Here is a 27,660-nt window from a genome sequence, read left to right as displayed (position 1 = left end):
ATTTTCTTTTATTTTCTTTTCTTTTTCTTTTTCTTTTTTTTTTTTCGTTCTTCTTTCTTTTTTTATTCCATTTTTTTTCCCCCTTCTATCAAGTAACATAATATACATGGTAACTTCCGATAATTCAGTAATAAAACGAGCCAAATTAGTTATTGTTGGAGATGGAGCATGCGGTAAAACATGTTTATTGATTGTTTATGCAGGAGATAGATTTCCAGAAGTATGAAATGACTATATATTTACTGAAAAAATAAAATAAAATAATGTGTGCAAATTATAGACATATATTCCTACAGTTTTTTCGAGTAGTTTGACTGAAATTAATGTAGATGGAAATAAATTAGAATTAGCTTTGTGGGATACAGCAGGTTTGTATGAATAAATAAATGAACAGAACACATACACAAAGTATGTTTATCATCATGAGTTGGTTATACAGGACAAGAAGATTACGATCGTATTCGCCCCTTATCATATTATAATACACATGTGATACTCTTATGCTTTTCAGTAGATTCACATGATTCTCTTGATAATGTCCAAGAAAAGGTATAGGTTTAAGAATGAAAATAAAGATTGAAATGCAATGATTATTGACAGAGATATATTAGTGGATTGAAGAGTTAACTTCTTATTGTTATCGCGTACCTATTATTTTAGTAGCTTGTAAAATAGATCTTAGAGACGATGAAAATACTATTAAAGATTTAAATCAAATATCAAGAAAGCCAATAACTTATGACGAGGTGTGGTTAGCATATATATATATATGACTCAAATAGTCGTACTCACTACTATACATAATCTATTATTATTTTACAAATAGGGATTAAAAGCAGCAAATAATATCAAGGCTGATAATTACATGGAATGCTCAGCCAAATTAAATCAAGGTGTTCAAGAAGTATTTAATAAGGCAGCTAGATATGCATATGACTATATCAGTCAATTTAAAGCAAAGAAAAAGAAATTAAAGTGTATCTGTTTATAAACACATTGATATATCATTTACTATGTATATACATAAAAACACTATTTATTACTTTGGAATGACCTTGTAAGGATTCATAATACCGTTAGGATCAATAGCATTCTTAATTGCTCTCATTAATCCAAGTTGGACAGGGGATTTTGCTCTGTTCATATAATTTACTTTTGAAATACCTACACCATGCTCTGCAGTAATAGACCCATTATGCTTCACTATATATGTATATTAAAAATCGAACAAATAGTTGCATATTCTATCTGTAACACTTACTTGCCCAGGAAAATACATATTCATCCATTGTTTCCTGACCATGTTTATGAAACTCATTCAAATTAGCCATAATATGTAAATTCTAATTCTATTAACATAAGTAAAATTATCTATCTATTTAACATTATACTTACACCATCTCCAACATGACCAAACCCTAATAAATTAGAATATAACTTTCCATCACCTAATAATCTTTGACTTCCAAAATACTCTCTTGCATCTTCTACCATTTTGTATAACAGAGGTACTTCCATCGCTACATCATAGGTCATTGCAGTTCCACTTTTAGTAATTGATTCAGGAATCTTTTCACGCCAGCTCCAAAGCATATTCATTTGTTTAGCATCTTGTGCCATGACTCCATCTTTTGCAATATCGGTCTCTAAGAGATGTGCTAAATATCCATCTAATTTCTTTATCGTTACACGTAAGTATTATATATATATATATATATATACGTATATGTATATACATATATTTTTTTTTGCTGCAAAAAAAAAAGGCATTATTATCAATGTACCTCTTGATCATGCTCTTGTCTACTTCCTTGAGTCTCCAAAAGAGCATAAAACGCATATTTTCCTTGGATAGGATAACTTGTATCCTGCATCATTTGAGACTTGACGATATCAACAGAATCATGATCCCAAAATTCAAAAGCTATGCAATATAGATTAATAAAACTCATCTTTCGTATGTAAAATGTAATACGTTAGGTAAATACCAGATAAGATTTCTGATAGATTTTCTTTTGCCATGACAAAGGCTTTTTGGACATCTTCAAAAGACTCCAGTGCAATCATAGCAACATTTACAGCCTACCAAAAGCTGTTTAGTCTACATATACATATTATATAATATATTACCTTAGGTCGCTTAGGAGTCAAGAGCGAAATACCCGTAATTAAGCCTAATGTTCCTTCAGCACCAATAAACAATTGCTTTAAATCATAACCTGTATTATCTTTACGAAGAGTAGATAAATTTTCTAATATAGTCCCATCTGGTAAAACCTATATATGTAGAGTATGCAATTTAAGTAAAATAGTATATATCTATCAATATATTTATATTTATATATTTACAACTTCAAGTCCAAGAACATTTCCATGAAGACTACCAAATCTCATCAATCTTAAACCTCCAGCATTTGTACTGACGTTACCACCTAATTGACAAGATCCTTTTGCCCCTAAATCTAAAGGTACAGTGTATCCATGTGTCTCTAAAAACTGGTCGAGTCCCTCTAATATGACACCCGCATCTACAACGACAACACCTGAAACAGAATCGAAATGACGAATCTTGTTTAGTTTTGAAGTATTGATGATAATCTCATCAAAGACGGGTATTGCGCCACCGCTTACACCTGTATTACCTCCCTGAGGAACCACAGCCAATCGATGTTGATTACAGTATGTTAAGATCTTTGAGACTTGATCTGTTGATGTGGGAAACAAGCATAAACTTTTTTTTTTTATTATTTTCGAAAAAATAAAAAGATTATGTATACTATTTATTTATTCATTTTATATAGAATAATAAACTTACGAAGAGGAGCCTCGGTAAAGATTAAACCAATCTGTATTGTATTGTATTATATTTGTACTTTCAGGATCAGCATCATAAATAATATTATTAGATGCTAATACAGTTTTAAAATATTCTATGTCTTTGCTCGATATCTTGAAAAAATAAATAAAATAAGATTGGAAAGAATTTTGTTACTTATGAGTTAATATACCTTCGAAAAAATGGAGTTACGCTTCAAGTCTCCATGTTTAATATGTGTTAAAGGAGTAAGTAATTTGTTAAAGATAGGACGTGATATATGAATAAATCGTTTTTGAAGCATTATAAAAAAAAGAAAGAAAAAAAAAACAAAAAAGAGAGAGAGAGAGAGAAAGAAGAAATATGCTCAAGATATTTTAAATTTGAATAGATATTTGTTACACTTGCTGCATGTATAAATATTGACGGGAAAAAAAAAAAAGATTGACTGCATATTAGCTCATTTTTTATTATTATTGTTACTCTCATTTTGTTGATTTATCATGTTTTCCATTGCCAATACTTCTTTATCTAAATGCTGTTTAATAAATAATTCTTTATCTTTTTCTTTTCTTTTTAATTCTTCTATTTCTTTTATATATCTTTTCTCTCTTTCTCTATACTGATCTTCATAAAATGCTTTTTGTTCATCGAGATTATTTTTTGCTATAACTGCTGGTGAATTCCGATGTTTTCTTAAATCATACGCTATATATATAGAGAGAAAGAATTAGTTAGTTAAAATATTACTTTGACTTATGTTATTAAATGTATCATCATATAAGCTTTACCCCAATAGCCTGTATAGATGATACCAGATACAGCAACTGCTACGCCAATTCGTCTGACATTACGTCTATAATTTAAAACTCGACTCATTTGTTCTGATGAACCTGGTGGTCCAATTGCTTTTGGTTCTATTTTATCTAAAACATACTTTATCCCATAAATAGAGGCTCCCCCTAATAAAGCTAATACAACAGGTGGTAATCGAGGTATCATATTTATTGAAAAAAAAAGATCAAGTAAATATAAGGAAACAAGTACAGGGCTTGACAAAAGGATAAACTTTTTTTTTATCTTGGTAACATTTTTTATCTACTACAAACACACCATCCTATTCTTTACCTATAACATATAGGGTGTTTCGAAATTATTCACGCATCAACAGGATAAAATTTCAAGCACTTGAAAAAATAAAATTCACGCATCAACAAAATAAAAATTCAAGCACAAACTGAATAAAAAATCAAGCACTGTAAGATTTATTAGATGGGCTTTCTGTCTATTTTGTTAATGCTTAAATTTTTTTCATTTAAAAAGTGCGTGAATAATTTCGAAACACCCTGTAACACCAAGTCGTTATATCAAGCGCAAAAAAAGCATATAACACCAGGTTGTTATATCAAACGCAAAAAAAAGCATATAACATCAGGTTGTTATATCAAACTAAAAACGTTGTGTAACCAACCATACTTTGTTACCTAGATGGCCTGGGCAACTATGGCGCAGTCATAAGCCGCGTGTTTTGAATAATATCCATTTGTTATATCCATTTGTTATATTTGTTATATTCATTTGTTATATCACTGGCACCTCTCATGGCAAGCCACTCCGACACTGAAAATCTTTCTTTCCAGTTGCCACCAAAATACGCACCAGGAACAGACTTAATGAATAAATGGATATTGAATCATGAACTGGTCATCAATCTTATTATAAAAAGTGTTATTGGTATGCATAACAATATTTTATCAAGAATCCTACTAATTTTCTGAATTGTGTAGGCGAACACGCTGAAAATGAATACAGCACAAAACCCATAGAATGGACGAACTACACCAGATCCGATGTATTTTACTGTCCAAATAACCGTGCAAAAACCAAGACATTACCGCCTGTGCTTATAGAAGTCCAATACGCTGCTAATGGTGCTTTTTTCCGTCGACTCATCGAGTATTGTCTGATGATAAGAAAACAACACCCAATATTGCCAGTGGTAGTAGTCTTTTGTATTCACAATACAAGTCAGGAATTCAAGGACTTAACCTACGATTGCAAGGAATTGCCTTTCTCCAAGCGCGTTTATTGTCATGGTTGGGCACGTGATTGTTATTTCATTAGTGAATCAACCATTTCTGCATATCTAGATCAACAGCCACTTCATCCCTTAGCAGCACTTGGCCATTTTTTCACTGAACAGAAACTGTCCATCTTGGGCACAGTGAAAAAGGAGGACCCAACAATTAAATTATTATACGAGATCGCCAAACGTATATTTGAAAATGAAGCAGCCAACGAAGATGCACGTCAAGATGCCCTTAATCTTATCTGCAATAAGGCATCGGCGCAATTCAAACTGGCTGTCATGAGCTGACTTATAATGCCATGTTTCATCATTAAACATGCGGATCATAAATTCATTTAAGAAATTCTATCCTAACTCTCTCTTGATCCGCTCCATCTAATAATATTAAAATCACTAACACTTCGTTGTCAACAATATACCTAATTCGGTCGTAACTAACACTTTTCTGATTCACATCCTATCCTCAGACCTCTTTAACAATTCTTATAAATACCCCATCAATTTAAATTCATAAATAAAGATAATTGACTTTAGAACTGTTATGATTGTAGTCGTATTTACAACCAAGTTAATAGAAATAAACCATCATTTATTACATAATAAAGAGGTTATAACATTCAGTCTTAATAGCAGTCATCGAGCATTAAAAATAATGATATACAGTGTATTACATAATTACAAGAATTCAATAGGGTTATGACTATTATATTCAATCACATAATTATTTATACAAGTCATACATATTATATATACATCTATAATGCTGATTATTGTTATGTAATAACATCTTGGAGGATAATAATAATAATAGTTGCATATAAATAATTGGTATTATTGTTATAGCTGGAATATTCACTGTGAATTAATATGAACGCGTTGCTTACCCTAGAAATAATAATTAGTAGCAGCGACAGCTCAGGTAGATTAAAGATAAAAATATATCTTATTACAAGCAGAATTATTCGGAGACAACATTTATACTGACAACATTTACACTGACAACATTTACACTGACAACATTTACACATAATGCTTTATTATAGCAGTATTCACTTATCTAAATCACACTCCTATTAATAGGACCTACCTCATAAAAACATATAAATAGCACTCGTCATTTTTCCATATTATTTTTCTTCTTGTACAATTTTTGTATTATTTTATCCTCAATAAACTATACAAAGTTTTCACAGACTTGTCTTTCTTTTTTTCTCTTTCCTTATCTTTCTACTTAAAACAAGAACTATTGTTCGGTCTCGTTGACTCTTTTTGTCTTAAAATTATTTTTTATTTTCTAATATTTTTTATTTGATATTTTAAAAGAAATATCACACTGGCAGTGTCACGTCTGGAGGAGAATGTTCCTGAGTCTTGTACTCAAAAGCGAACATGGGACTGTCTTAATGATGGGCTAGAGTTAATGGAAGAGTTACGTACGAAATATGCTATTGTATCATCATCTGCAAGCGATTCGACAGTCAAAGAACGTACATCCAACCTCAATGATTGGCAATTTGTAGATGACTATAGAAAACAACATGGAGTCAAAATGGATTGGGTTGCTTGCTATGAAGCTGGGAAAAATGTTGGTCGTTTCAGCAAATACTCATCAATGAAGAGTGTCCAAGCTGCCTACTATCGTGCATCTAATAAAAAGAAATAATCGAGCTTTTGATACCGTAAAAATTGGGCAGATGGTTGTTTTTTATGATATGATGATTGATTGTCGCTAACAACACAGTTACACAACGTTTTTAGTTTGATATAACAACCTGATGTTATATGCTTTTTTTTGCGTTTGATATAACAACCTGGTGTTATATGCTTTTTTTGCGCTTGATATAACGACTTGGTGTTACAGGGTGTTTCGAAATTATTCACGCACTTTTTAAATGAAAAAAATTTAAGCATTAACAAAATAGACAGAAAGCCCATCTAATAAATCTTACAGTGCTTGATTTTTTATTCAGTTTGTGCTTGAATTTTTATTTTGTTGATGCGTGAATTTTATTTTTTCAAGTGCTTGAAATTTTATCCTGTTGATGCGTGAATAATTTCGAAACACCCTGTACACTTACTAAGAAAATATTACTACTATATGCACAAAAAAATAAAATAAAATAAAGATGAATTACAGTAATTAAAATAGTAGTAGTGCATGTTGTACTTTGTCTGATGATATTACTGGTCTTCTTCTCCCCCCCCCTCCATGTACCCTATATTCATCACAATTAGAGCTACGACAATTGTAATACAATCTTCGTCCTCTGCCTCTTAAGTTTACGACTTTTTTTTTGGCAAAAGGTTTACAGTGTTCGACAAATACAACTGTAATAATTTAGGAGAACTAAAACATGGATTCTATTATTTAAACTAAAAGGATCAAGTAAATAAAAAAAAACATAAGACATGAGAGAGAAATAATAATGATCTAACCTGCAGTGAATATTCAATAATAAGGTGACGCTCTTTTTTATGATATAATTTACTTGATTAATAATATACTAAAATCTTAATTGGACTTTTCTTAAGCAATAAGTCTTCAACAGCGACAAATTGATAGCAAGAATATGAAAGTACAACTAATCCCAAAAGTTTTTTTTTCTTTCTTTTTTCTGCTACAAAATAAAAATCATAGAACAATCACTAGGTTTATTTAAATGCCTGGGGTCCTCTTGACTCAGGTCCCATTGACCAAGCGTAGGCATGCCGCATAAGGAAACCTTTTATACCAGAGAATTTCTTAACATCAAGGCTTACATTAACTTTGTGATACTTCAGTAAAAAAAAAAAGGAAGAAAGAAAGAAAGATGAATAAAATAATACAGATTTTAAAGAATAGAAATATAATAGAATAAAGAAGCTCCCTCTAATATTAATAAATTGTTTGGGTGCTCTATAAATTACTAGAATAGATTAAAAGTGAGTGTCCTTAAGTCATTAAAAAAAAAAAGTTGAATACAAATCTTAGCCATCATCAAAAAGAATCTTTTATTTCCTACTCTTTCTATCATTTGTACTTCAAATTATTCAATATGACAAATAGTAGAAAAGCATGGGAAAAAAAAACTGCTTCAGATTCATCTCTAACAAAAAAAAATGACCCTTTTTTTTTTACTTGAGTTTATATACTAAGAACATGTACAAAATGACGCAACACATTCCTCGTCGCATATATGAATAATAACAGGAAAAAGAAAAAGGATTTTGGTATTGATAGCTTCTTTTATACTAATCAAGTTTATCGACAGTATGATTGATTAAACGAAGCCAGAATGCCATTTTATGGTGTGGTAATCACGAAACTTGTTCTCCCAAAGTGACTAACTTGTTTATAACCCTAGCTGTTTAGAATTACAAGTAAGCTAACAGAATTACTTTATTGTATAAATGATCTACAAACAACCGTAATAGTAAAAGAAAACCGATTATTAGACAAAAAGGCTATTTCAAACGTAATATTATAATTTGATGTTTTTTTTCCCCTCTCCTAATCACATTCAATATAAGCAATACTGCATAGCTATTTTATTGATTATTCTTTTTTGTATTAAAGAAATCAATTTTTTTTAATATACATAAACTGTCTTCCTTTGCCTATCCGCAATTTATATCAACTTTTGTCTTATTTTATTTTCAAAAATGTGTCCCAAATAAAGTGCAACTAATGGATGTAATACACAAAGTGAAAGTGGAAGGAGTTTTAGACACAGGATAGTTATTGTCATCATATCTATTACCAGTTTCAAAACTGAAGTATCCACTGAAAAAGCTAAACAGGAGTAACTAAAGACCCAAAGACGATCATCTACTACAAAAATATACTAAATAATAAACTCTTTATATTTGGCATATATATAATCGATTGAGGGTATAATGGTCAACATTATGTATTTATTTATCTTATATAGCAGTACATAGTCACTTTATGCTCGCTCTTCATACTAATAAACATTCCTTTGTAAGTTTTGTTATTCACAATTAACAACTTGGATTATTTAGGTTAAGTAACCCATTTTATGTAATTAAAGACAGTAAAGCTTATATAAATAGTATATTTACCATAATAAAGGATTGTAACAATATCAAGCTATTGACTATAGTCCTTTTTAGATTAGGGAGATTCAAAAAAAAAATCATTTTATCAAAGCTTACCAGTTAGTTTTAACAAGAGTAGAATGTTTGTAAGCTTGAAAGGTAAATTATAAAAATTGTATTTCAATGACCGCAACTCTAGCCATAAAATCGATGGAAAAAGCCAGAACTAAGATTATCCCTTATTATATATTTGAAGTATCACAAGAAAATAATAATAAAAGAGATTAACTGTTTGAGTTTGTATACCTTCTTTTTTTTTTCTTTTCATTTATATATACATATAAAAAAAAAGAAATGGGAAAGGTATACTTCAATCTTTTTTAGTTTTTATACATTTTAATCTCTCTTCTTTAATAAATAATAGTTATCAATTTAATATATAGCTTAGTCGAAAAAAATTAGTTGTAGTAGGTGATGGCTTTTGTGGAAAAACTAGTTTATTACATGTTTTTCAACATAATGAATTTCCAAAGGTAAAAAAATAAAATAAAATCGGTAAACATATATGTATATATATGTATTCATGCTGAAATATCTACTCTTTGCCTTTATATATATATATAGGATTATGTTCCTACAGTTTTCGAGAATTATATTGCTATAATTCACCATGAATCAGGTAAATCAATTGAATTATCCTTATGGGATACAGCAGGCCAAGAAGAGTATGATAGACTTCGACCTCTTTGTTATCCCGAGACAGATGTTATTCTAGCCTGTTTTGCTATTGATCAAGTACAATCATTTGAGAATGTGAAGGATAGGGTATTATAATTTACATTATAATTGGAAGAATATCTCTAACTCGGTCATACATAATGGATTAATTTTTTTTTAAATTAGTGGATTCCTGAAATGGATCATTTCTTATTCAACACTCCACGTTTATTAGTTGGCACAAAAGGCGATTTAAGAGCAAATGGAAAGCGTATTGCTGAGTTACAGACAAATGGCCAGCAACTGATGTCTGTTGAACAGGTAATATACAAAGTATAAAGAGAAACAATAGATAGGTATGATTTTAATTATATATGCTTATTAGGCTGTGTCATTAGCAAAAAAATTGAACACTCAATATATTGAATGCAGTGCAAAAACAAACACAAACATTACTGAGGTTATACATGCTGCTGCTGGTCTTGTCATTCATAACCATAAAAGTGGATTAAAGAGGAAAATATGCAATTTACTTTAACAAAAAAAAAAAAAAAGCCCTTTCCTTACTACATATTATATTTTATACCCTTTTTCTTTTTCTTTTTTTTCTCATATATATCTATATGTATATCTATATGTATACAATTCCTTAGAATAGAGGGTCTCCATTTCAATATATAATTTGCCTTTTTAAACTTGTTTTACAGAATCGAATTTCTTACAAGAGGAGTAATATAAAACAAAAGTTGGTTTTTACGTATTGTATGCATACAGGCAATATTTATATATGTATTTATATGTATTTATATAAGAGGAAATTCTTTCGACTATTTATTCATTGAGCTAATACACATGATTATGTATATACATGGAAGATGTAATTATATGTGCAGAAGATATATGATTTACATGTGGACATAATGAACAGTAAAGTAATATGTATTGTGCGTACTATGCTATATTTTATCTGTACATGTGAGCTGTATATATGTATATAGACTACACATGTGTAATGCTATTTGCGTACGCTATGATATACATCTTTTTTTTTCTTTTGAAATCATGAATTTATTTATTCATTACAAAAAAGAAAAAAAAAAGGGAGGAATGCAACTAAAGGAAATTATCTAATTTTATGCCATTATACATAAAAAAAAAGTCCCTACCTCGATTTATTTAACTTATTAAATTTGTGAAACATGTACATATACAACAAGTTATCAAAGTGTTTTTCAATGAATTTATTATAAGGGATACGTATTATATATAACATGCTGCATATACATACATTTATATTGCGTCAGTATAACAATAAGCTTATATATTTCTTTATGTACTTTTTCTTTTCCCTGTAATATTTGTTTTATTTTTATATAAATCTGTTACACAAATAGATATTAGATTATGAATTACAGTCGTTCCACTCCCAATGTGAAAAAAAGTATGGGCTTTCAAATAAATATTGGGGGTCTTACCAAAAAAAAAAAAAAAAAAATCTGCGGTATCTAATGATGATGGTCTAAAAGGCACAACAGCTGGCCATTACTTGCGATTCGTACGAGAAACCTTGGACGTCTTAGACAAGTACGACGAAATGAACGGGTATTACTTCATTATGGATAATTCGAGAATTTATAAAGAGATACAAGATATTCTCAATAAGAGAAATAGAGACTATAAGTGCGTGTATCTTCCTCCATATTCGCCAGAGCTTAATCCCATCGAGCAATTTTGGGCGTTAGTTAAACATAAAGTTAGACGTGAAAAGCTCAAAGATATCGAAACTCTGCAAGAAAGAATTGTTGGTGCTGCGAATGAAGTTCCTATTCAACACCTTGAAAATATAATTCAACATTCAAAGAACCAGTTTGATAACTGTTTGAATCATATTCCAATTTAATACCAAATATTTTTTATTTAAAATAAAGTGTGAAATGACCCTCTTACAATCCACATTAGGAGTGGAACGACTGTATGTTCATTTACATAAATATAGATTTATATAAATATAGTATAGAAAAAAAAAGAAAAAGAAAAGAAAAATGGAATATAAGTATGTATTATAATCTAAGCAGCAACAGCAAGTTGTTGCTTTTTGGGTACTAGCATATTATTTATGTTATCTCGCTCCTTCTTACTAGAATCCCATTTAAAATCTTCAGTAGCAATATCAATTAACATTTCAGCAATGGCTAAAGAAGCTGTACATGCAGGAGTAGGTGCATTACGGACACAAAGAATCTTACCATCCATCACTTTACGTTCAAGAATATAATCATTAGCTGCAATACCTCCATTTTCAAATACTTGTGCCATCACACCTGCAAAACTTTCTTCAACCATATCCTCAGTCAGGTTAGGCACATATGCTTGAGCAGCACGTAAGAAGGCACGTTTATTCATATCCTTGTAGAGTTCACCTAATGATAAAGAGGGGTTCTTTAAGGCAAACATCCACAAGTTCCAGTTGGTTAAGGAGGTCCACATATCTTCAAGCTTAAAGTCAGTAAATGTATATCCTTCACGAGCAAACGTTAAGCAAGCACCAGGACCGATAATCATTTGGATGCCTCGACGAGTATTCACTGTCGGTGTGAAATGGACACCAACAGGGATACCGCCACCACTTGGAACAGGGTAAACATTCATACGACATATACCACGGTATTCTGGTTTCAATTGGTAATAGGTGCCTCGGAAGGTGACAACCTTGGCTCGATTAGGGTTACCTCCTGCAAGTCCTGCAACTCGGTCAGAATAAAATCCTGCACAAGTAATGATATTCTTGGCTGTAACTTTGAGTGTAGGTCCTCTTTGATTAGGTTCTCCTCCCCAAATCTGATTTACAAAAAAAAAAAAAAAAAAAATGACTTAATATTATTATATTTTATACTTTTTTTTTTTTTTTTTTTTTTTTCATCTATTTTACCTCTATTCTACCATCAGACCTAGGATGAAATTTTTGAGCTTCAAAGGCAAGTTTAACTTCAGCACGACTAAATAAAAAAATAAAATAAATAAACAAACAAATAAACAAAGATGTATCTGTTGTTTTGACTTTTACCCAGTTTGCATAATTTCGTTAGCAATACATTGAGCAACAAGACCAAAATCAGTAATACCAGTATTAGGAGAATACAAAGCGGAATAGGCAACTACATTAGGTTCCAATTTCTTAATCTATATCCGTTGATCGTCAATATACAAATATACATTTTTTTTTGTAATACATAAAAAAAAGGGTCATCACATACCTCCTCGCTATTAAGGATCTGAAGATCTTTTACTCCGTTTAATGTAGCAATTTCCATTAATCTTTCAACTTGTTTATGCTCTTCAGAATTTACAGCAACAATTAATTTACCACAACGTTCGACGGGTAATTGATTTTGTTTACAATATTCGTACATGAGATCAGCTCCACGTACACAAGTTTTGGCCATACGAGAACCAGGCTTATAATAGATACCAGCATGAATAACACCACTGTTATGACCTGTTTGATGAGCAGCAACCTCTCTTTCCTTTTCCAAGACAGCTACTGTCATATTTGGAAATCGTTTTAATAATTCTCTTGCTGTAGCTAAGCCAATTATACCACCACCCACTATATATATATATATATATATATATATACAGTCAAATTAGTACATTTGAATATACTATACTATACTATGACTCTTTGCATAACTTTACCAATAACAACATCAAAATCGGTTTTACCATTATTTTGAGCTAATGAAGTTCTAAATCGTTGTTCAGCAGCCATACCTCTTAATTTAGCAAGACCAGGATTTTCAGGCTTGTTTTCTCCAGGTAAACTTTGCCAGAATTTTAATTTATTAGATTCAGCATGCACTTGATTGTTGGAGTGTAAAAATAATGCACCCCCAGTAGCAGCTACTGCACCAAAGGCAACGACATTACGACGAGATAAAAGTTTAAAAGTAGATCGGCCAAGCATATTATTATTATTATTATTTTTAAAGAAAAAGAAAAAGAAAAAAAAAAGAGAGAGAGAAGAGGGAAAAATAGAGACTTGAATTTATTTTTTTTATGCTTTTATTTATTCTCTTTTATATTAAAAAGCATTCATGTAAGGAAGCTTCTTATCTCTCCTTTATTATGTGCGATATATGTATACTCCTTAAATATGATATTGCCAAGATTTATTCGCCACTTATTTGTTTTGAAACAATACCTCCTCAATCTATGTAAATTAAATCATTTACAAAATAAACATGCAGATTACTTTCCTTTATTTCTATTGTATAAAACGATTTACATTTTATGTCTATATTTACTACATAAATTCATTATTGCTTGTTACGTAAAGAATCATTCAAGCCCTTCTTATTTCTAGCAATTTCAATAGCATAAAACTAAGATATATACATTTATACATTTGTAAAAGAAGAGAAAATCAGTATTGTATTATACACAGTAGTTAAAAAAAAAAAGCTTACCTGCATGCGAACACCTAAAATTAAAACATGAAATCATAAGTGTTAATATTTTTTTGTTTTTGCCATATAAATATGTATAAATATTTATTTGTATATATTCTGTCTTTACCAAACATTGTATTTTGTTCTGTATAATCCTCTCTACAATCAATACGAATCAAAGTACCAAAATTAAATTCTTTAACTCTCTTTTCGTATTTATTAACAAAAGGTCTCCACTTTTCTTTAGCGGCGGGTGTCTTGAAATGTTTATCGTCCAAATGCATAAGATCAATTTCTGGGAAATTTTCTTCAAAGTCTTTAAGAATCTCGTCATCAATGCTGTTAAAAGGACTAAATTAATATAATACAAGGAATATTGTTTACATGACTTTACTTTGTTAAACGAAGTTGTCTAGGATCAATGGTGGAGATTAATTTGAAATAGGTTTCAGCGTGATGCATAGCCTAAACAGATATATAACAATAAATAAGTAATAATGTTTACTGGGAGGAGAGAAAAAAAAGGGGGGGAGAGGGAGGGAGGGGAATCTCCTTCATAGATATATACTTTGACAGCCCATTGCTTTTCTAATAAAATAATTAAAAAATTAGCAATAGAATAATGGAGAAATGCCTTTTATTTATTTTATTTTTTTTGCGTATAGTTTCTTATTTCATACCAATATCTTCAAGCTGTTCAAGCTCATCAGCAGAAGGAAGTCTCATAGCCATATTGAAAGTTTTTTCTTTTTTTATATGATATGGAAGTGAAAGCTATTTTTTTTTTTTTTTTTTATACATAAAATTTTTGAAAAAAAGAGAAATGAAATAAAAAAGCAGTCTCATGACGTAAAATTGGACTCAGGGCATTTTTTCAATGGAGAGTTTCATATAATACAGATAATACATACACATATAAATATAAAAATATACACATACACCATATTGGATAACATAATATAAATGTCTATTCACAATTCGAGCAATAATGAAGAGGAAATTAACAGCGATGTGTCAGAAGAACAATTTAGTTCGAGCGAAGAAGACTATGATGAAGCAACTGATACAGAAATAGATGACGATGATGAATTAGATGAGCCTAAACTTAGATATCGTAGAGTAAAAGCAAATGTAAAAGATATTTTGGATAAAGATACAGCCTCTATTCTACGTGTATCAGATCGTTTTATGGTAAAATCATCGGATATATATATATATACATATATTCTATCTAGTAATGAAGTTTGCATGAAATAACAACATGCTCTTCAAAGGCATTAGGTACACATTGGGGTGCTGTTCATATCCTTGACCTTGAGGGTAACGTCATCAAGAGTTTTAAAAACCATTCTGCTACAGTTAATGATATTTCTATTGATAAAAATAACGAATTTATTGCAAGTGCTTCTGATGATGGTAATAATTCAAGAACTTTTTTTTTTTCTTCTTCAAACAAACAAACTCATTCTTTTATATTCAGGCAAAGTTTTTATTTATGCACTTTACACATCAGAAATTCAATTCTACAATTTTAAAAGACCTATAAAATCAATTGCTTTAGATCCTGAATTTGCACGAAAATCAACTCGACAGTTTGTATCAGGAGGCATGGCTGAACAACTCATCTTAAGCGAAAAGAGTTGGCTATTAGGACACAAGGACGTTGTATTACATGCGGGTGAGGGTCCTATTTATGCTATCCGTTGGAGAAACAATTTTATTGCTTGGGCAAATGATACAGGAGTAAAAATCTATGATACCACAACGAATGCTCGTATTACTTATATTGATCGACCTGAGGGAAGCCCCCGTGCTGATCTCTATAAATGTCGACTTTGTTGGAAGAATGACACAACATTGTTGATTGGATGGGCAGATACAGTTAAAGTAGTTGCTATAAAGCCACAATCTAACACTACAGCAGGCCAGCAGCGCTCACATTATGCAGAAATTGTGAATATATTCCAAACAGATTATATGATTAGTGGTATTGCACCGTTTAATGATACTGTGATGCTTTTATCTTATTTACTAGACGATGATAATGATAAAGATACCTGTAGACGGTTAGCATCAAAACCGGAACTTCATATTATCAATGCAGAAAATGAAGAAATCTCTGCTGATGTACTTGCACTTCATGGTTATGAACATTATCAAGCTAATGACTATGCACTTGATTTTTTGATGGAGGAGGATATGTTTTACATCATGGGACCTAAAGATTTAATTGCTGCTCATTCACGAGATCAGGATGATCATATTGAATGGCTATTAGAACATGAGCGCTTTGGAGAAGCCTTAGATGCTATACGTACTAATCCAAATAGTAAAAAATTCAATGAAGAAGAAGTAGGACAGACCTATTTAAATTGGTTGATGAACGAAAAGAGATATGATGAAGCAGCAAAAGTATGTAGCAGTATTCTTAAAAACGATCAAACACTTTGGGAAGATTGGGTATTTAAATTTACTGAGTTGGGTGAATTGAAAGCTATTACCCCATATATACCGATTAAAGACCCCCAGTTAAGCAGCACTGTCTATGAAATCGTTCTTGCCTGGTTTTTGAAGACTGATTATGTTGCTTTACGAGATACGATTCGAACATGGCCTAAAACTCTATATAGTTTATCTAATGTTATCGTTGCTGTAGAGGATGTCTTAAAGAAGGATAAAAATAATGAAGTCTTGCTAGAATGCTTGGCTGATCTGTAAGGGTTATGATCTATTTGCATGTATATTTATATTTTTTAACAAACACAATTCATAGATATACTTATAACAATCAACCTGATAAAGCTATCGAATATAATCTTCGTTTAAGAAGACCGAATGCATTTGAACTTATTCAAGAATATAGCATGTTTGACGCCGTTAAAGATAAGGCTCTTCTACTTATGGAATTTGATCAATATTTATTAGAAAAAGAAAAGAAAGAGCAAAATGAACCGATAACGCAAAAGCCCACAAAAATGCCTGCTGTACAACTTTTAGTCAAGAATACAGATGCAATTCCCGTAAATATATATATATATATTGTTTAGATCAAAAGAGAAAAAAAAAAAAAAAAAGAACCGATTATTCATTTATTTCTTATATTAGCCGGAGAAAGTGGTGAAGCAACTAAGGCAACACAGGTATTTTTTACATATATATTTAGATGCGTTATTTGATCGTGATCATCAATTGGGCTATGAATTCCATGATCTACAAGTTGAGTTATATGCAGAACATGATTATCCAAAACTATTAGAATTCTTACGTGCAAGCCATTCTATTTCGCTTGAAAAAGTAAATAATTTTTTACCTAGAATGATTTATTAAACTAATATTATCTTTTGCATAGGCATTTAAAGTATGCGAGCAAAAGGATTTGGTCCCTGAAATGGTTTTCATTCTTGGTCGTATGGGTGATAATAAAAGAGCATTAATGTTAATAATCGAAAGACTTGGAGATGTTCAAAGAGTAAGAAAATAAAGTGCAAACTATAAATGTATAATAATATGTATCATCTACTTAACTAGGCTATTGACTTTGCAAAAGAACAAAAGGATGACGACCTTTGGGAAGACTTGCTTACATATTCTATGGATAAACCTAGTAAATAATAGATACATATAGTATATAAATATATATATGCATATATAGATCATTGCTTACCATTCTTTTTATTTCATTTTATTTTTAGATTTTATTCGTGGATTATTAGAAAATGTTGGTACAGATATTGAACCTTTAAGACTTATCAAGCGTATTCCTGATAATTTAGAGATTACTGGCTTAAAGGATGCCCTATTAAAAATTTTACATGATTATAACCTTCAAATGTCTCTACATGAAGGCTGCGAAAAGATTTTAGTAACTGATAGTGTCTTTTTAGCTGATAAAATGTATAAAGCACATAAGAGAGGTGTAAACTGTAATCGTAAGTTTATAAATGTATTCTACACATGTATATAAACTGAATGTTATTTATTCCTATAGCCGAGAAAATGGTTTGCAATATTTGTGAAGAGCCTGTTTTTGATGAATTTGAGATTGAAGATATACCCAATTCAATTATTTTCTTTTGTCGACATGCCTATCATCAAAGCTGTCTACTTGATGAAAACACTTCAAATATAAACATGGATAATCCTGGAAGCTTAACAAGTAAAGTGAACCAATCTGCTTTATTAAAATCAATACATAACATGTCTTGTCCACTCTGTAAAGAACAAGCTGCAGGCGGAAATGCATTTGTAAATCGAATGAAGACACAAAGAAAAGAAATCAACACTAATATGAAACCTTCTAGAGCAGATAGTATTCGTAGTCTTGGTTCAAATACGACTACGACTACGGTTCGATAAATGTTTGTGGCATTATTAAAGAAAAAAAATTTTTTTTTCTATCATTTTATTCAAATTAATAAAAAAAAAGAATAAAATAATAAAGCTCGAATAATTTATTTGAGCTTCTTCTTAGGACGAAGTTGGTTAGAGTGACCACACTTTCTCTTACGGCAGTTAGTAGCACGAGGAGGAAGACGGGCGTAACACTTACGACAGATCATCTTGTCACAGTTATACTTGGAAGCTAAAGCCTTAAGAGAGGGTTCAATAATACCACCACGAAGACGGAGGACCAAGTGGAGAGTAGATTCCTTTTGGATGTTGTAGTCACTCAAGGAACGACCATCTTCGAGTTGCTTACCAGCGAAAATAAGACGTTGTTGATCAGGAGGAATACCTAAAATAAAATAAATACGATTATTAGTAATTTGTTTTAATTTTCGTACAAAAGATAGAGAGAAAAAACAAAAGAAAGGAAATATACACATTATCAAGAAAATGACCCTTCCAAAATGATAGCATTTTCTTTTATTTGGTTGTGTTTCATTAACTATATTTTCCTTTATACTTCTTTTTTTTTCTCTTCATCTCATGCATTTTTCGTGTACAACTGTTATCATAAATGACTTTCAACTTTTAGTACGAATCTTTACCTTCCTTGTCTTGAATCTTTTGCTTGACATTATCAATGGTGTCGGAGCTGTTTAAATAAAAAGAGATACATTTAGTACAATGCATTTACTTTATTTGTCATTCAGTTTTAGAAAACATAAAGACATTTTTGTTTTCTCTTTTGTTTATCGTTTTTTTTTTTCGTAGCGGTTAAAGCGAATTTATTTACCTCTCGACTTCCAAAGTGATAGTCTTGCCAGTAAGGGTCTTAACGAAAATCTGCATGGTAAGCGATTCTAAACGAAATTATAAATTTAGTCAATTGCGATGTTCATAATAGAGTTTAAAGTCTCCTTCAAGTCCAAAACCCTATTCCAAATATCCTTTGCTGCCCCCTTTTTTTCTTTATTCTTTCTTTCTTTCTTTTTTTTTTTTCTTTCATTTCTTTTGTTTGATTTGGATTATGGATGGATTACTCTATATTGGATTAAATCTCACCTTTTTAGACTTAAATGAACAGAGAAGGAATCCTCGTTGTTCTGAAGGAACTAAACTTTGTATACAGACTGGGAATAATGATCTACTATGGAAACTCCGTTTATTTCACCCTCCCCTATATTCTTTATAATGTCCGGATCGGAAATTAATTTTAAATTAAGACAAGTTTTATGAAGCATGTACATGTATACACACAAATATTTTTTTTTTTTTTAATTACATAATTAAATTTTTGATCTTTATGAGCACATAGTATCTAAATGATATTAGATTATTGCCCAGATCAGCTCAATAAAATAATAGAGAAAAAAGAAACTAAAAACCCCTTGTAAGAGATACAAGTTAAAAAAAAAGAAAGAAAGAGAGGGAGGAGGGAAATGAAGAGGTAAAAGAAAGATATACACATGTTATAAAAAATGAAGGATGATACACTAGCTTCAATTGTTAAACAACCATCGCAGCAACTTGGAGCCAAGATTTTCAATAGAAGGGGGGGCGGGTAAGGGAAGAGCTTATCATAATGTGTAGTAAGTTCAGAGTCACTAATAAATTAATCGATACTACCTGTTCCATGAAATGTGCAAGATGTTGGTTTTCTATAAGTTAGTTTTGTATCCCAGAGGATAAAGTTAGTGGATTCGAGCCGGTTTGAAATGATTCATTCTCGATTATTTGTTAAAGAGTCATTAGTTATACTGCTCATCCAGGTGTTTAAATCGCCACAAATAATGGTCAAAGTTGTTGAAGGGAGTAGGCATAAGTAAAATAGCTAGTATATCCTATAAAATAGTATGATCTGGAGAGGGGGTAAAGAAAAAAAAAAGATAATAAATTAAAATATTAGATGCCAGCACTACAAGAAGTGTATATTGAGATAATAGTGGGTGGGAATATGAGAGATGGTGTATATGTAAATTAAATTGAGGATTAACTAAAAGAACAAAACGATATTGATTATAAGAATTAACTGGAAGACCATAAGTGTAAAATTGTTTTCATATTATTGACTATTGATTTGAAGAAAATAACTATGTTTTAATTATGAAAAATTAAGGACGTAAATTTTGTAATATTGAGAATAGGATCGATTGATTGTTTTAGTAAACCGTTTGCATTAAATTATGATATTGATATACTTCTCATCTAGTGCTATTGAAAAGAAGTTAGAGGTTTTTATAATGCTTCGATTTCCTCATCGAAATTCAGTAGTATCTCGTCTGAATTGTAATCATTACTGGGATGTGCAGCTTGAATAGTTGCTAGTCGAAATACATCCTCTGTTTTGGAGAATCTAATGGTAATGATTTTCTCTATAAGTAGTTTCGGTGGATTCATTGTCAGTTCTTGAAACATTTAGTAATAAGAGGACGAATATATTGGATAAGTTTTTTAGATCGCTGTTGTTGAAAGGGGGCAACTTGATCATTGCAATCAGATGGAGAAAGTTCAGCATATTCAGGATCTTTGAAGATGGTACACAAGCTTTTGTAAGAATATAGATGCATCTAAATCTCTGATTGATAGAATGTGGTTGAAAGAAGCGAGCTGCAGTCTCCTGTTATTGAATTATATGCTTTTAACGGTTACAGAAAAAGTGGTTGCTTGATAAAGTGAATTTTATTAGAATCATGCCCTGGAGTGTATTGGGTAAATTAGAAATTGCTGATACAGACTCTTGGGTTGAAGGTAACGGCGAAAAATCCTGAGATTTAAACATAGTAGGTAGTGACAGCAAGCATTGGAAAGTTGTAGCGGGAAGGTATTATAAATTTGCAACATAAATGGTCAACTTTTGGATTTCGGCACAAGCTTTTGCGAGTTTAGAGATGAGGAATTAAACCGTTTATTGCAACTGTTTGATTAGAGTGGGTGGTGTCAGTATTTAAAGTAATATTGGAATTAGCGAGCTTAAAGTCAATAGTTTCTATAGATGTTTCAAGAGTAGGTATGAAAGATTGCAAGTTAGTTTTACTAATATTAGAAAACTTTATTACTTCTTATAACTATAATATAAACAAAATGTAGTTGGTCAATAAAATATTTATCTATTATAGAAGGTTAAAACAATTCATAGGGCAATTATTGTTACCTTGTTTAAGCCAAAAGAAAAAATCATCAATTATAGACCATTCAACAAGATATATGAAGCTATCTTATTAAGTCAAAGAGTAGTAATATAAGACTATTAATCAATACTTGACATAGTTATTCATTACAATAATGGACATATCTATACTTGTTAATTAAACACCTTTAAAGACAGTTTAATCCAATTATGTATACTGTTCAGATGATCAGTGTTATGATATACCTTGATTCGAAAGTGCTTGTACGACTAATGACGATGAACCTTAATATTAATTAAAGAAGACGATATACAAACATCTGGTTAATATGTGTAATTATGAAGGCTAGATTACTTGATTATGTTAACAGTATATTCTATTAAAGTTAAATCTAATAAAATGTCACACCTAATACAATGTATAATAACTATTATATACTTAAAGTCTCTAATAATAACTGTTATCAATTCTGATGTAATAGTTCTATTTGAGTAACTGTTTCTTTATTATATGATTAACTATAAAAACAACTACAATCTTTATAGCAAAAAAAAAAAAAAAGTCGATATACACAATAGTGACTAAGATGACTATCTAGTAATAAACAATCTCCATACCCCACGATTATTTACTATTAAAGACTCTATATTCTACTTTTTGAATTAGCTTACACACAAAAAACCCAAGTTCAATAAAAATTACCTATATAATTTACCCACTGACCTACTATTTGCATTATTCTTTATAAAGTAAATTGTCTATATTATAGTATTATTTTTATTTCTTAAGAATTTTTTTTTTTTAAATTAACTTAGGCAATAATATAGTATGTTAATATTTACTTTATTAAGTTTCAATTTATGTATACAATACAATGTTATCTTCTTCTAAATGGAAAAAAAAATATATCTTTTTTGTTTCCTTTTTAAGAATGAATTTTAGCTAATGCATTCAATAAATCATTTTCATTGGAATCTTGATCGATTGACCAAACCATGACACCTCCGATACCTTTTCTTTTTGCTGCATTTACCTTGGCCTCAATTGAGATAGGGTCATCGTAAGAAATAAATATTTTAGTGGAAGGATTAAATAGCCAAGGAGTAGCAGTATCTTTGTCAAAGGTACGAACCCAAGGAGCTTTTGCTTTAATAGGAGTTTCTAAAAGACCCTGAGATAATAAACTATCAAATTTCCAAATACCAGAAAAACTGGCAGGAGACTGCTTACAGTAGGGATCTTGCCATAATGTATCTGCTGAATCACCTTTAGGTATATTATTTTGAATTTGATCTTGATAGATAGAATTAGATTTAGTCATGTCACCCTTAGCAACTATTTTAAAAAAAGAAGGGGAGTTTTTTTTTCGTTTTAGTGTAAAGGGTTTATATATATAAATATAATCATTGTTTCATATTATACCTGTTGATCTACCATAGAAAGCTAAACCACCTACAAGTTTATTAACAGGTACACCTAAAGAAATCCAAAAATCGATAGAAGATATGAAACTAATATTGGCTGATTTCAAAGGAGAATTAGGACCTGTTTGTGGATTCCAGGCACCATTCATATCATATGTCATGATGTTAATTCTATCAAGGGCTTTCCCAATAGAAGCAGTAAGATGAGGATTTGAGGGGCCAGATTCAGTCTTAAAAGCTTCAGTATAACTGGCAATTGAAATTTCTTTAGAACCCTTTCCAAATTTATCATTTAAAGCTTTACGTAATTCCGTAATTAAGGTTAAAAGATTTTTAACATCGTTCTCAGGATCTACAACATTACAACCAGCGCCTTGTCTTCCAGGATACTCCCAGTCTAGGTAATATATGAATACATGAAATCCAATATGATGAATATATATAATATTAGCTTACCGATATCGACACCATCCGTATTATATTTTGAAATGTGTTCAATATTCCAGTTAATAAATTCTTTTCTTTTAGAAGGGCTTTTAGCCATTTCACTGTAGTATATGATGCTCAGCACGATAAAAATAAAATACTTTATAAGAATGAGTTACCTAAATGATATACTTCCTGTCCAACCACCTAAGGAGATGAGCACCTTTGTTTTTCTTTTATGTGCCGCGGTAACAAGTTCAGCAAGTTGAGTTTCAACTAACTGTGGATCAGTCCATTCAGGTACAGCACCTTTAACCATAATAGCAAAAGCATAATGAATATGAGTAAGCTTATCAAATTGAATTCTCGAGATAGGATAACTATCACCAAGCCCTATTCATTAATATATCAATTTAACATACATATAAAACCTAGATCTATCTATACTTACAATTAGGGAAATAACCAATAGCTACTTTCTTGCTTTCAATAGCTTGAACAGTTAAAAATTGAAAGATAAACCACCAAGTACTAAGAAGAAGAAATAGAAGCCTTTTATGATACATAACAAGAGTAAATCTTTCTTTCTAATAGAACTTGTTTAAAAAATTAAATAAATAAAAAAAAATAATTACACATATACAGAAAAATTAAGCAGTTTATATACTTTAGAAGTATGTCATTTTGATTCATTATAAAGATAAATGTGGTTTTTACCATTTACAGTATGGATTTATTGTTTATTTATATTAAACAAGCATTAATTAAATTAATTACCTTTATTACTAACTTTGTTAATATTTTATTAAAGTTTGACAACAATTATTTGTGTAGTCATTGGTATCGCTTATTCTTCATTTGTTGATTGTGTACCCTTTTTTTGATCTACTAAAATTAAAATTTTAAATGACGCAATTTTTTTTTTTTCGTGTATCCATAATTTTATCTCTCTTTTTTTTTTTTTTTTTTTTTTTTTTTTTTTTTTTTTTTTTCACTCCCCTTTATAGTCATTCAATCTGTCGTCAACAATAGGTTCTGCAACGCTTATTAACGATAAGCATAATTATGCCATGATAGATGCTCATCAAGTCATTTCGATTAAAGATCGAGTTCCAATAAAAACTATACGAATTGAGCGTGATTATTCATTAGGTGATGGCATTACTCGTTTTAATACTGAATATCCGACTGAACTAACCGGAAGAGTAAGTATCGAATCTACTTGTTACTATGTGTTGCTTATCTATTTTATTAGATTACAACTGAACAATTTCTTCACACAATAAACGAAATTAATAAAATTATGGATTATGCTGATAGACTAACTTGGCATGTTGTACTTGAAAATATAATCGAAATTCTTACAATTTATATTTGGCCAATATTCTTTTCAACTCATTATCAAAGAGTAAATTTACTTTTTATACGACCTTTTTATTTATTATATTCATTTATTATATTTATTCATTAGGTTATAAAACAATTGTTAGCTTTTATTGAAACAGAAAATACGACTATTTATTATCCACAATCTTTATCTATATCCAACCCAGTTAAGTCAGCATTTCTCTTTGTAAGTAAAATTAGTCGTGGAATTGAGTGACTACATGTATATTAATCCCCTTCATCTTTTTTTTTTTTTTTTTTTTTTTTTTTTTTTTTTATACAATTAGATTGAAATTAATTTTTATGAATAATCTACCAGTAATCTCTCTCTTTTTTTTTTGATATTATTATACCCAACTCATTTACATTCTTAATAAATAATATATTTATTAAGTAATAACTTCAATAAGATCTTCATCCTCTAATTCTGTTTCCTCAATAGTCAAATTAGGATCTAATATTTCACCTTCAAAAGATAATTTAATATCTGCTGTGATTCCTTTCAACTGTTTATAATCTAAAATGATGGTTTGTAAACGAGTGGTCTAGATTATAAAGGCATAAGTAATCTTTATATATAAATTTTTCTACTCTATATACACATATTTGTAATACTTACAGGTCTTGCTCGGAAAGATCGAACATCATTGTCATTTCCTCTTAACGTAAGAACTAATTTGTTTTCATTATTGTCATCATTTGCTTTATTTTCATTAAAGGACTCAAACTTGGCTAGATCAAATATGTCATCTTCTTTTTGTATTGCTAATTGTTTCATCTTTTCTTCTTTTTCTTGCTGCCTTTTCTCTAATAAATAAGCATAGCTACTCATGGGGTAAACAACTAACATAAAATTAATAGATTGATCTATGTAAATAATTAAAATTCACAAATACTTACACATAGAGTTTGTTTTAGTCACGCTCATACCTATACCTGCTGGTGTTGCGCTTGGGTAAACACGTTCACCATTATATACAAGAACCATATCTGTCTTTATTAAATTTCGATGCTTACAAAAGCTATCTAAAACTTTACCGAATTGAAGATTCTATAAATTTATTAGTACTGATTGCGTCTATTTTTTTTTTTTTCATAACTGTATACATGTATATGCTTACATCCAGAATTAACATTTTAACAGGCTTTAATCTCTTCAGCACTTCTGATTTCGCTAATTCACTTAATGTATCAAGATTGGGTACTTCATATTGAATTTTAAGATATATCTTTTGTGGCTGACTTTCATCCACAGCTGGTGAAGAAGAAGAAAGTGTTGAATTATTTGACATTATTGCAGCTAAATCAGGATCTAGATCGTCAATATCTGCATCTGGTATATTAAATTCCTCATTGTTTTCATCGTCAGACAAATCACTGAAAATAATTATGAATACATCTTGATTTGTATTATTTAACATGCACAAACTTACATTACAGGAATATTTTTGTCTATTTTAGTTGTTACTTTTTTTGAAGTGGATGCTAAAGGACTAGCTCTATCATGGTTGTTTTTTAATAACGATTGTGTAAAAGACGGTTCGGATATGACTTCTAGATATTCAAGCTCTGATGTTTGAGAAAGGAAAGGATTAAGATTTGTTTTTGTTTCTTCTTCTTCTTGTTGTTGTTGTTGTTGTTGCGATGGTAAAGATGTAAGTTCGTTATCATCCAGTATTAACGTTAGTGTATCTGTATTGCTGCTATTATTGATAGACTCATTTGACATTGCATCATGATCATTCTGTCCTAATCGATCATTATCCACTTCATCATCATCTAATAGATCTAGCCCAAATAACTTGTTATTTTTGGATCTTTTATTCGATACTCTATTTTCTTCTTCAGAATCAGAATCAGACTCTGACAAGCCGAGTGCTTTCCCTGTATATAGTAAATAATAATTATAAAAGACGTTGATAAATATGTGTATACGTAATAAACTAACGCTAATTGAAGCTTTTCTACTTGCGTTTTTTTAAGGAAGCAAGAAAGGAATCCTTTCCTCGAATATTTGTTATATCAAAATCACTCATTAATTTAATGAATAGAAAATAAATAAAGAAAGAAAGAAAGAAAAAAAGGAATGAAGCGAGATAATCCACATTTGTGCTTATGTGTTTTAAAGTCAGTCACAATCAAAAAAAAAAAAAAAAATTGATCGTATTTTTATGCAAATCCGTATATTAATATTAATAAGCAAAAGTAGGTAAAATAACAAGATGCTAATACTTTACAGATAATTTTAATAAATAATATACAATATTAAAAACTTTATCAAAATAATAATGAAAACAAATATAGAGTAGAGAATGATTAGTGCACACAATAACTTTTTTTTTCTCTATTACGGCTTATATTCTTACTTTACACAGATAGCGTAAGTATGTGAATATTGAAACAGGATTATGATACAAGAAAGTAAGGTAATAGAGATAGCGATAAAATAAAAGTAACGGTAGTAGTAGAAGAAGAATTCAAGTATGTATAAAAGTTACAGAAAGAAAAAAATTATTAGTTAATGTTGGCAAGTGTATGCTGATTGGCACTGGCTGTTGTGACATGCATGAAGATAGCATTCCTCCCCTCAGTCAAGAAAAGAAGACGTATTAGTACACCAGTAACTAAAGGATTTTAGAAACAAAGTTAAGAAAGTACAAGAAGCTTCGTAAAAAGATTTAGGTCAAATGCTATTGTTACTGCAAAGCTTTCGTTCTTAAATTTCAAATCTTTCACTCTAGTTTGTGTCTCACTTATGAGAATGGCGAGCTTAAAACGTTTAAAGACGTACAAGACTCACGAC

At 30.2% G+C, this 27,660-nt stretch overlaps 13 protein-coding genes across 13 annotated transcripts; 6 read left to right on the top strand and 7 right to left on the bottom strand.

The window, feature by feature from the left end:
* Nucleotides 1-106: 106 nt before the first annotated feature.
* BX663DRAFT_431292 (GTP-binding protein rho1) lies at nucleotides 107-991 on the top strand (the record flags this gene model as incomplete). The annotated part of the gene is made up of 5 exons (XM_051522861.1): nucleotides 107-220; nucleotides 281-368; nucleotides 440-549; nucleotides 612-746; nucleotides 827-991. The coding sequence occupies 5 exons, from the start codon at nucleotides 107-109 to the stop codon at nucleotides 989-991; spliced, it is 612 nt and encodes a 203-aa protein (XP_051384794.1).
* A 48-nt stretch (nucleotides 992-1,039) lies between these two features.
* On the bottom strand, nucleotides 1,040-3,119 carry BX663DRAFT_431507 (FAD linked oxidase; the record flags this gene model as incomplete). The annotated part of the gene is made up of 9 exons (XM_051522873.1): nucleotides 1,040-1,203; nucleotides 1,262-1,343; nucleotides 1,396-1,677; nucleotides 1,785-1,924; nucleotides 1,989-2,082; nucleotides 2,131-2,205; nucleotides 2,368-2,731; nucleotides 2,816-2,949; nucleotides 3,009-3,119. 9 exons carry the CDS (start codon nucleotides 3,117-3,119, stop codon nucleotides 1,040-1,042), a joined length of 1,446 nt encoding a protein of 481 aa, XP_051384793.1.
* A 27-nt stretch (nucleotides 3,120-3,146) lies between these two features.
* BX663DRAFT_503601 (uncharacterized protein) lies at nucleotides 3,147-4,071 on the bottom strand. The gene is made up of 2 exons (XM_051526793.1): nucleotides 3,607-4,071; nucleotides 3,147-3,523 (listed from the first exon to the last, which is right to left on the bottom strand). The coding sequence occupies exons 1-2, from the start codon at nucleotides 3,815-3,817 to the stop codon at nucleotides 3,276-3,278; spliced, it is 459 nt and encodes a 152-aa protein (XP_051384792.1). The 5' UTR covers nucleotides 3,818-4,071; the 3' UTR covers nucleotides 3,147-3,275.
* Nucleotides 4,072-4,416: 345 nt separating this feature from the next.
* Nucleotides 4,417-5,192, top strand: BX663DRAFT_431337 (uncharacterized protein; the record flags this gene model as incomplete). The annotated part of the gene is made up of 2 exons (XM_051522863.1): nucleotides 4,417-4,549; nucleotides 4,603-5,192. The coding sequence occupies 2 exons, from the start codon at nucleotides 4,417-4,419 to the stop codon at nucleotides 5,190-5,192; spliced, it is 723 nt and encodes a 240-aa protein (XP_051384791.1).
* Nucleotides 5,193-6,115: 923 nt separating this feature from the next.
* Nucleotides 6,116-6,788, top strand: BX663DRAFT_503596 (uncharacterized protein). The gene has a single exon (XM_051526792.1). The coding sequence runs from the start codon at nucleotides 6,325-6,327 to the stop codon at nucleotides 6,565-6,567; it is 243 nt and encodes an 80-aa protein (XP_051384790.1). The 5' UTR covers nucleotides 6,116-6,324; the 3' UTR covers nucleotides 6,568-6,788.
* A 2,498-nt stretch (nucleotides 6,789-9,286) lies between these two features.
* BX663DRAFT_503593 (protein RHO1) lies at nucleotides 9,287-10,213 on the top strand. The gene is made up of 5 exons (XM_051526791.1): nucleotides 9,287-9,305; nucleotides 9,386-9,475; nucleotides 9,567-9,767; nucleotides 9,846-9,980; nucleotides 10,045-10,213. Exons 1-5 carry the CDS (start codon nucleotides 9,297-9,299, stop codon nucleotides 10,195-10,197), a joined length of 588 nt encoding a protein of 195 aa, XP_051384789.1. The 5' UTR covers nucleotides 9,287-9,296; the 3' UTR covers nucleotides 10,198-10,213.
* Nucleotides 10,214-11,626: 1,413 nt separating this feature from the next.
* BX663DRAFT_503589 (FAD dependent oxidoreductase-domain-containing protein) lies at nucleotides 11,627-13,737 on the bottom strand. The gene is made up of 5 exons (XM_051526790.1): nucleotides 13,356-13,737; nucleotides 12,914-13,266; nucleotides 12,724-12,839; nucleotides 12,589-12,655; nucleotides 11,627-12,497 (listed from the first exon to the last, which is right to left on the bottom strand). The coding sequence occupies exons 1-5, from the start codon at nucleotides 13,621-13,623 to the stop codon at nucleotides 11,727-11,729; spliced, it is 1,575 nt and encodes a 524-aa protein (XP_051384788.1). The 5' UTR covers nucleotides 13,624-13,737; the 3' UTR covers nucleotides 11,627-11,726.
* On the bottom strand, nucleotides 13,686-14,901 carry BX663DRAFT_503584 (uncharacterized protein). Its single transcript, XM_051526789.1, has 7 exons — nucleotides 14,788-14,901; nucleotides 14,676-14,695; nucleotides 14,502-14,572; nucleotides 14,235-14,446; nucleotides 14,126-14,139; nucleotides 13,964-14,041; nucleotides 13,686-13,869 (listed from the first exon to the last, which is right to left on the bottom strand). Exons 1-6 carry the CDS (start codon nucleotides 14,837-14,839, stop codon nucleotides 13,976-13,978), a joined length of 435 nt encoding a protein of 144 aa, XP_051384787.1. The 5' UTR covers nucleotides 14,840-14,901; the 3' UTR covers nucleotides 13,686-13,869; nucleotides 13,964-13,975.
* Nucleotides 14,902-14,948: 47 nt separating this feature from the next.
* On the top strand, nucleotides 14,949-18,489 carry BX663DRAFT_503574 (uncharacterized protein). The gene is made up of 9 exons (XM_051526788.1): nucleotides 14,949-15,298; nucleotides 15,382-15,523; nucleotides 15,588-16,821; nucleotides 16,881-17,127; nucleotides 17,213-17,401; nucleotides 17,457-17,576; nucleotides 17,636-17,711; nucleotides 17,800-18,036; nucleotides 18,096-18,489. Exons 1-9 carry the CDS (start codon nucleotides 15,071-15,073, stop codon nucleotides 18,461-18,463), a joined length of 2,841 nt encoding a protein of 946 aa, XP_051384786.1. The 5' UTR covers nucleotides 14,949-15,070; the 3' UTR covers nucleotides 18,464-18,489.
* Nucleotides 18,470-19,468, bottom strand: BX663DRAFT_541760 (ubiquitin-60S ribosomal protein L40). The gene is made up of 3 exons (XM_051530792.1): nucleotides 19,287-19,468; nucleotides 19,099-19,145; nucleotides 18,470-18,842 (listed from the first exon to the last, which is right to left on the bottom strand). Exons 1-3 carry the CDS (start codon nucleotides 19,340-19,342, stop codon nucleotides 18,559-18,561), a joined length of 387 nt encoding a protein of 128 aa, XP_051384785.1. The 5' UTR covers nucleotides 19,343-19,468; the 3' UTR covers nucleotides 18,470-18,558.
* A 2,947-nt stretch (nucleotides 19,469-22,415) lies between these two features.
* Nucleotides 22,416-24,094, bottom strand: BX663DRAFT_503571 (glycoside hydrolase superfamily). The gene is made up of 5 exons (XM_051526787.1): nucleotides 23,923-24,094; nucleotides 23,651-23,864; nucleotides 23,502-23,593; nucleotides 23,044-23,442; nucleotides 22,416-22,956 (listed from the first exon to the last, which is right to left on the bottom strand). The coding sequence occupies exons 1-5, from the start codon at nucleotides 24,035-24,037 to the stop codon at nucleotides 22,547-22,549; spliced, it is 1,230 nt and encodes a 409-aa protein (XP_051384784.1). The 5' UTR covers nucleotides 24,038-24,094; the 3' UTR covers nucleotides 22,416-22,546.
* Nucleotides 24,095-24,774: 680 nt separating this feature from the next.
* On the top strand, nucleotides 24,775-25,074 carry BX663DRAFT_431195 (uncharacterized protein; the record flags this gene model as incomplete). The annotated part of the gene is made up of 2 exons (XM_051522858.1): nucleotides 24,775-24,879; nucleotides 24,943-25,074. The coding sequence occupies 2 exons, from the start codon at nucleotides 24,775-24,777 to the stop codon at nucleotides 25,072-25,074; spliced, it is 237 nt and encodes a 78-aa protein (XP_051384783.1).
* Nucleotides 25,075-25,216: 142 nt separating this feature from the next.
* BX663DRAFT_503564 (uncharacterized protein) lies at nucleotides 25,217-26,937 on the bottom strand. The gene is made up of 5 exons (XM_051526786.1): nucleotides 26,291-26,937; nucleotides 25,979-26,234; nucleotides 25,758-25,908; nucleotides 25,477-25,700; nucleotides 25,217-25,402 (listed from the first exon to the last, which is right to left on the bottom strand). The coding sequence occupies exons 1-5, from the start codon at nucleotides 26,584-26,586 to the stop codon at nucleotides 25,247-25,249; spliced, it is 1,083 nt and encodes a 360-aa protein (XP_051384782.1). The 5' UTR covers nucleotides 26,587-26,937; the 3' UTR covers nucleotides 25,217-25,246.
* Nucleotides 26,938-27,660: the final 723 nt, after the last annotated feature.

The sequence above is a fragment of the Cokeromyces recurvatus genome (genome assembly GCF_025118155.1).
Source record: "Cokeromyces recurvatus strain NRRL 2243 chromosome Unknown BX663scaffold_7, whole genome shotgun sequence".
Taxonomy (NCBI): domain Eukaryota; kingdom Fungi; phylum Mucoromycota; class Mucoromycetes; order Mucorales; family Mucoraceae; genus Cokeromyces; species Cokeromyces recurvatus.
Note: the sequence above shows the minus strand (reverse complement) of the source record. Positions and strands in the feature narration are given on the sequence as shown.

Bases quoted from the DNA above. Each gene is read 5' to 3' on its own strand.
- BX663DRAFT_503596 (XM_051526792.1), top strand. From the start codon at position 6,325: ATGGAAGAGTTACGTACGAAATATGCTATTGTATCATCATCTGCAAGC.
- BX663DRAFT_503584 (XM_051526789.1), bottom strand. From the start codon at position 14,839: ATGGCTATGAGACTTCCTTCTGCTGATGAGCTTGAACAGCTTGAAGAT. The intron at 14,696-14,787 runs GTATGAAATAAG...TTATTTTATTAG, and splicing joins TGAACAGCTTGAAGATATTG to AAAAGCAATGGGCTGTCAAA. The intron at 14,447-14,501 runs GTAAAGTCATGT...TCCTTTTAACAG, and splicing joins AGACAACTTCGTTTAACAAA to CATTGATGACGAGATTCTTA.
- BX663DRAFT_541760 (XM_051530792.1), bottom strand. From the start codon at position 19,342: ATGCAGATTTTCGTTAAGACCCTTACTGGCAAGACTATCACTTTGGAA. The intron at 19,146-19,286 runs GTAAATAAATTC...TTATTTAAACAG, and splicing joins ATCACTTTGGAAGTCGAGAG to CTCCGACACCATTGATAATG. The intron at 18,843-19,098 runs GTAAAGATTCGT...ATTTTATTTTAG, and splicing joins AAAGATTCAAGACAAGGAAG to GTATTCCTCCTGATCAACAA.
- BX663DRAFT_503593 (XM_051526791.1), top strand. The intron at 9,476-9,566 runs GTAAAAAAATAA...ATATATATATAG, and splicing joins AACATAATGAATTTCCAAAG to GATTATGTTCCTACAGTTTT. The intron at 9,981-10,044 runs GTAATATACAAA...TATGCTTATTAG, and splicing joins AACTGATGTCTGTTGAACAG to GCTGTGTCATTAGCAAAAAA.
- BX663DRAFT_503564 (XM_051526786.1), bottom strand. From the start codon at position 26,586: ATGTCAAATGAGTCTATCAATAATAGCAGCAATACAGATACACTAACG. The intron at 26,235-26,290 runs GTAAGTTTGTGC...AATTATTTTCAG, and splicing joins GACAAAAATATTCCTGTAAT to TGATTTGTCTGACGATGAAA. The intron at 25,909-25,978 runs GTAAGCATATAC...ATAAATTTATAG, and splicing joins TTAAAATGTTAATTCTGGAT to AATCTTCAATTCGGTAAAGT.
- BX663DRAFT_503589 (XM_051526790.1), bottom strand. From the start codon at position 13,623: ATGCTTGGCCGATCTACTTTTAAACTTTTATCTCGTCGTAATGTCGTT. The intron at 12,840-12,913 runs GTATGTGATGAC...CAACGGATATAG, and splicing joins AGATCCTTAATAGCGAGGAG to ATTAAGAAATTGGAACCTAA. The intron at 12,656-12,723 runs GTAAAAGTCAAA...TTTTTTATTTAG, and splicing joins AACGAAATTATGCAAACTGG to TCGTGCTGAAGTTAAACTTG.
- BX663DRAFT_503574 (XM_051526788.1), top strand. From the start codon at position 15,071: ATGTCTATTCACAATTCGAGCAATAATGAAGAGGAAATTAACAGCGAT. The intron at 16,822-16,880 runs GTAAGGGTTATG...CACAATTCATAG, and splicing joins CTAGAATGCTTGGCTGATCT to ATATACTTATAACAATCAAC. The intron at 17,712-17,799 runs GTAAATAATAGA...TTTTATTTTTAG, and splicing joins ATATTCTATGGATAAACCTA to ATTTTATTCGTGGATTATTA.
- BX663DRAFT_503601 (XM_051526793.1), bottom strand. From the start codon at position 3,817: ATGATACCTCGATTACCACCTGTTGTATTAGCTTTATTAGGGGGAGCC. The intron at 3,524-3,606 runs GTAAAGCTTATA...CTATATATATAG, and splicing joins CATCTATACAGGCTATTGGG to CGTATGATTTAAGAAAACAT.
- BX663DRAFT_503571 (XM_051526787.1), bottom strand. From the start codon at position 24,037: ATGTATCATAAAAGGCTTCTATTTCTTCTTCTTAGTACTTGGTGGTTT. The intron at 23,865-23,922 runs GTAAGTATAGAT...ATTAATGAATAG, and splicing joins TATTGGTTATTTCCCTAATT to GGCTTGGTGATAGTTATCCT. The intron at 23,594-23,650 runs GTAACTCATTCT...CATATACTACAG, and splicing joins ACAGGAAGTATATCATTTAG to TGAAATGGCTAAAAGCCCTT.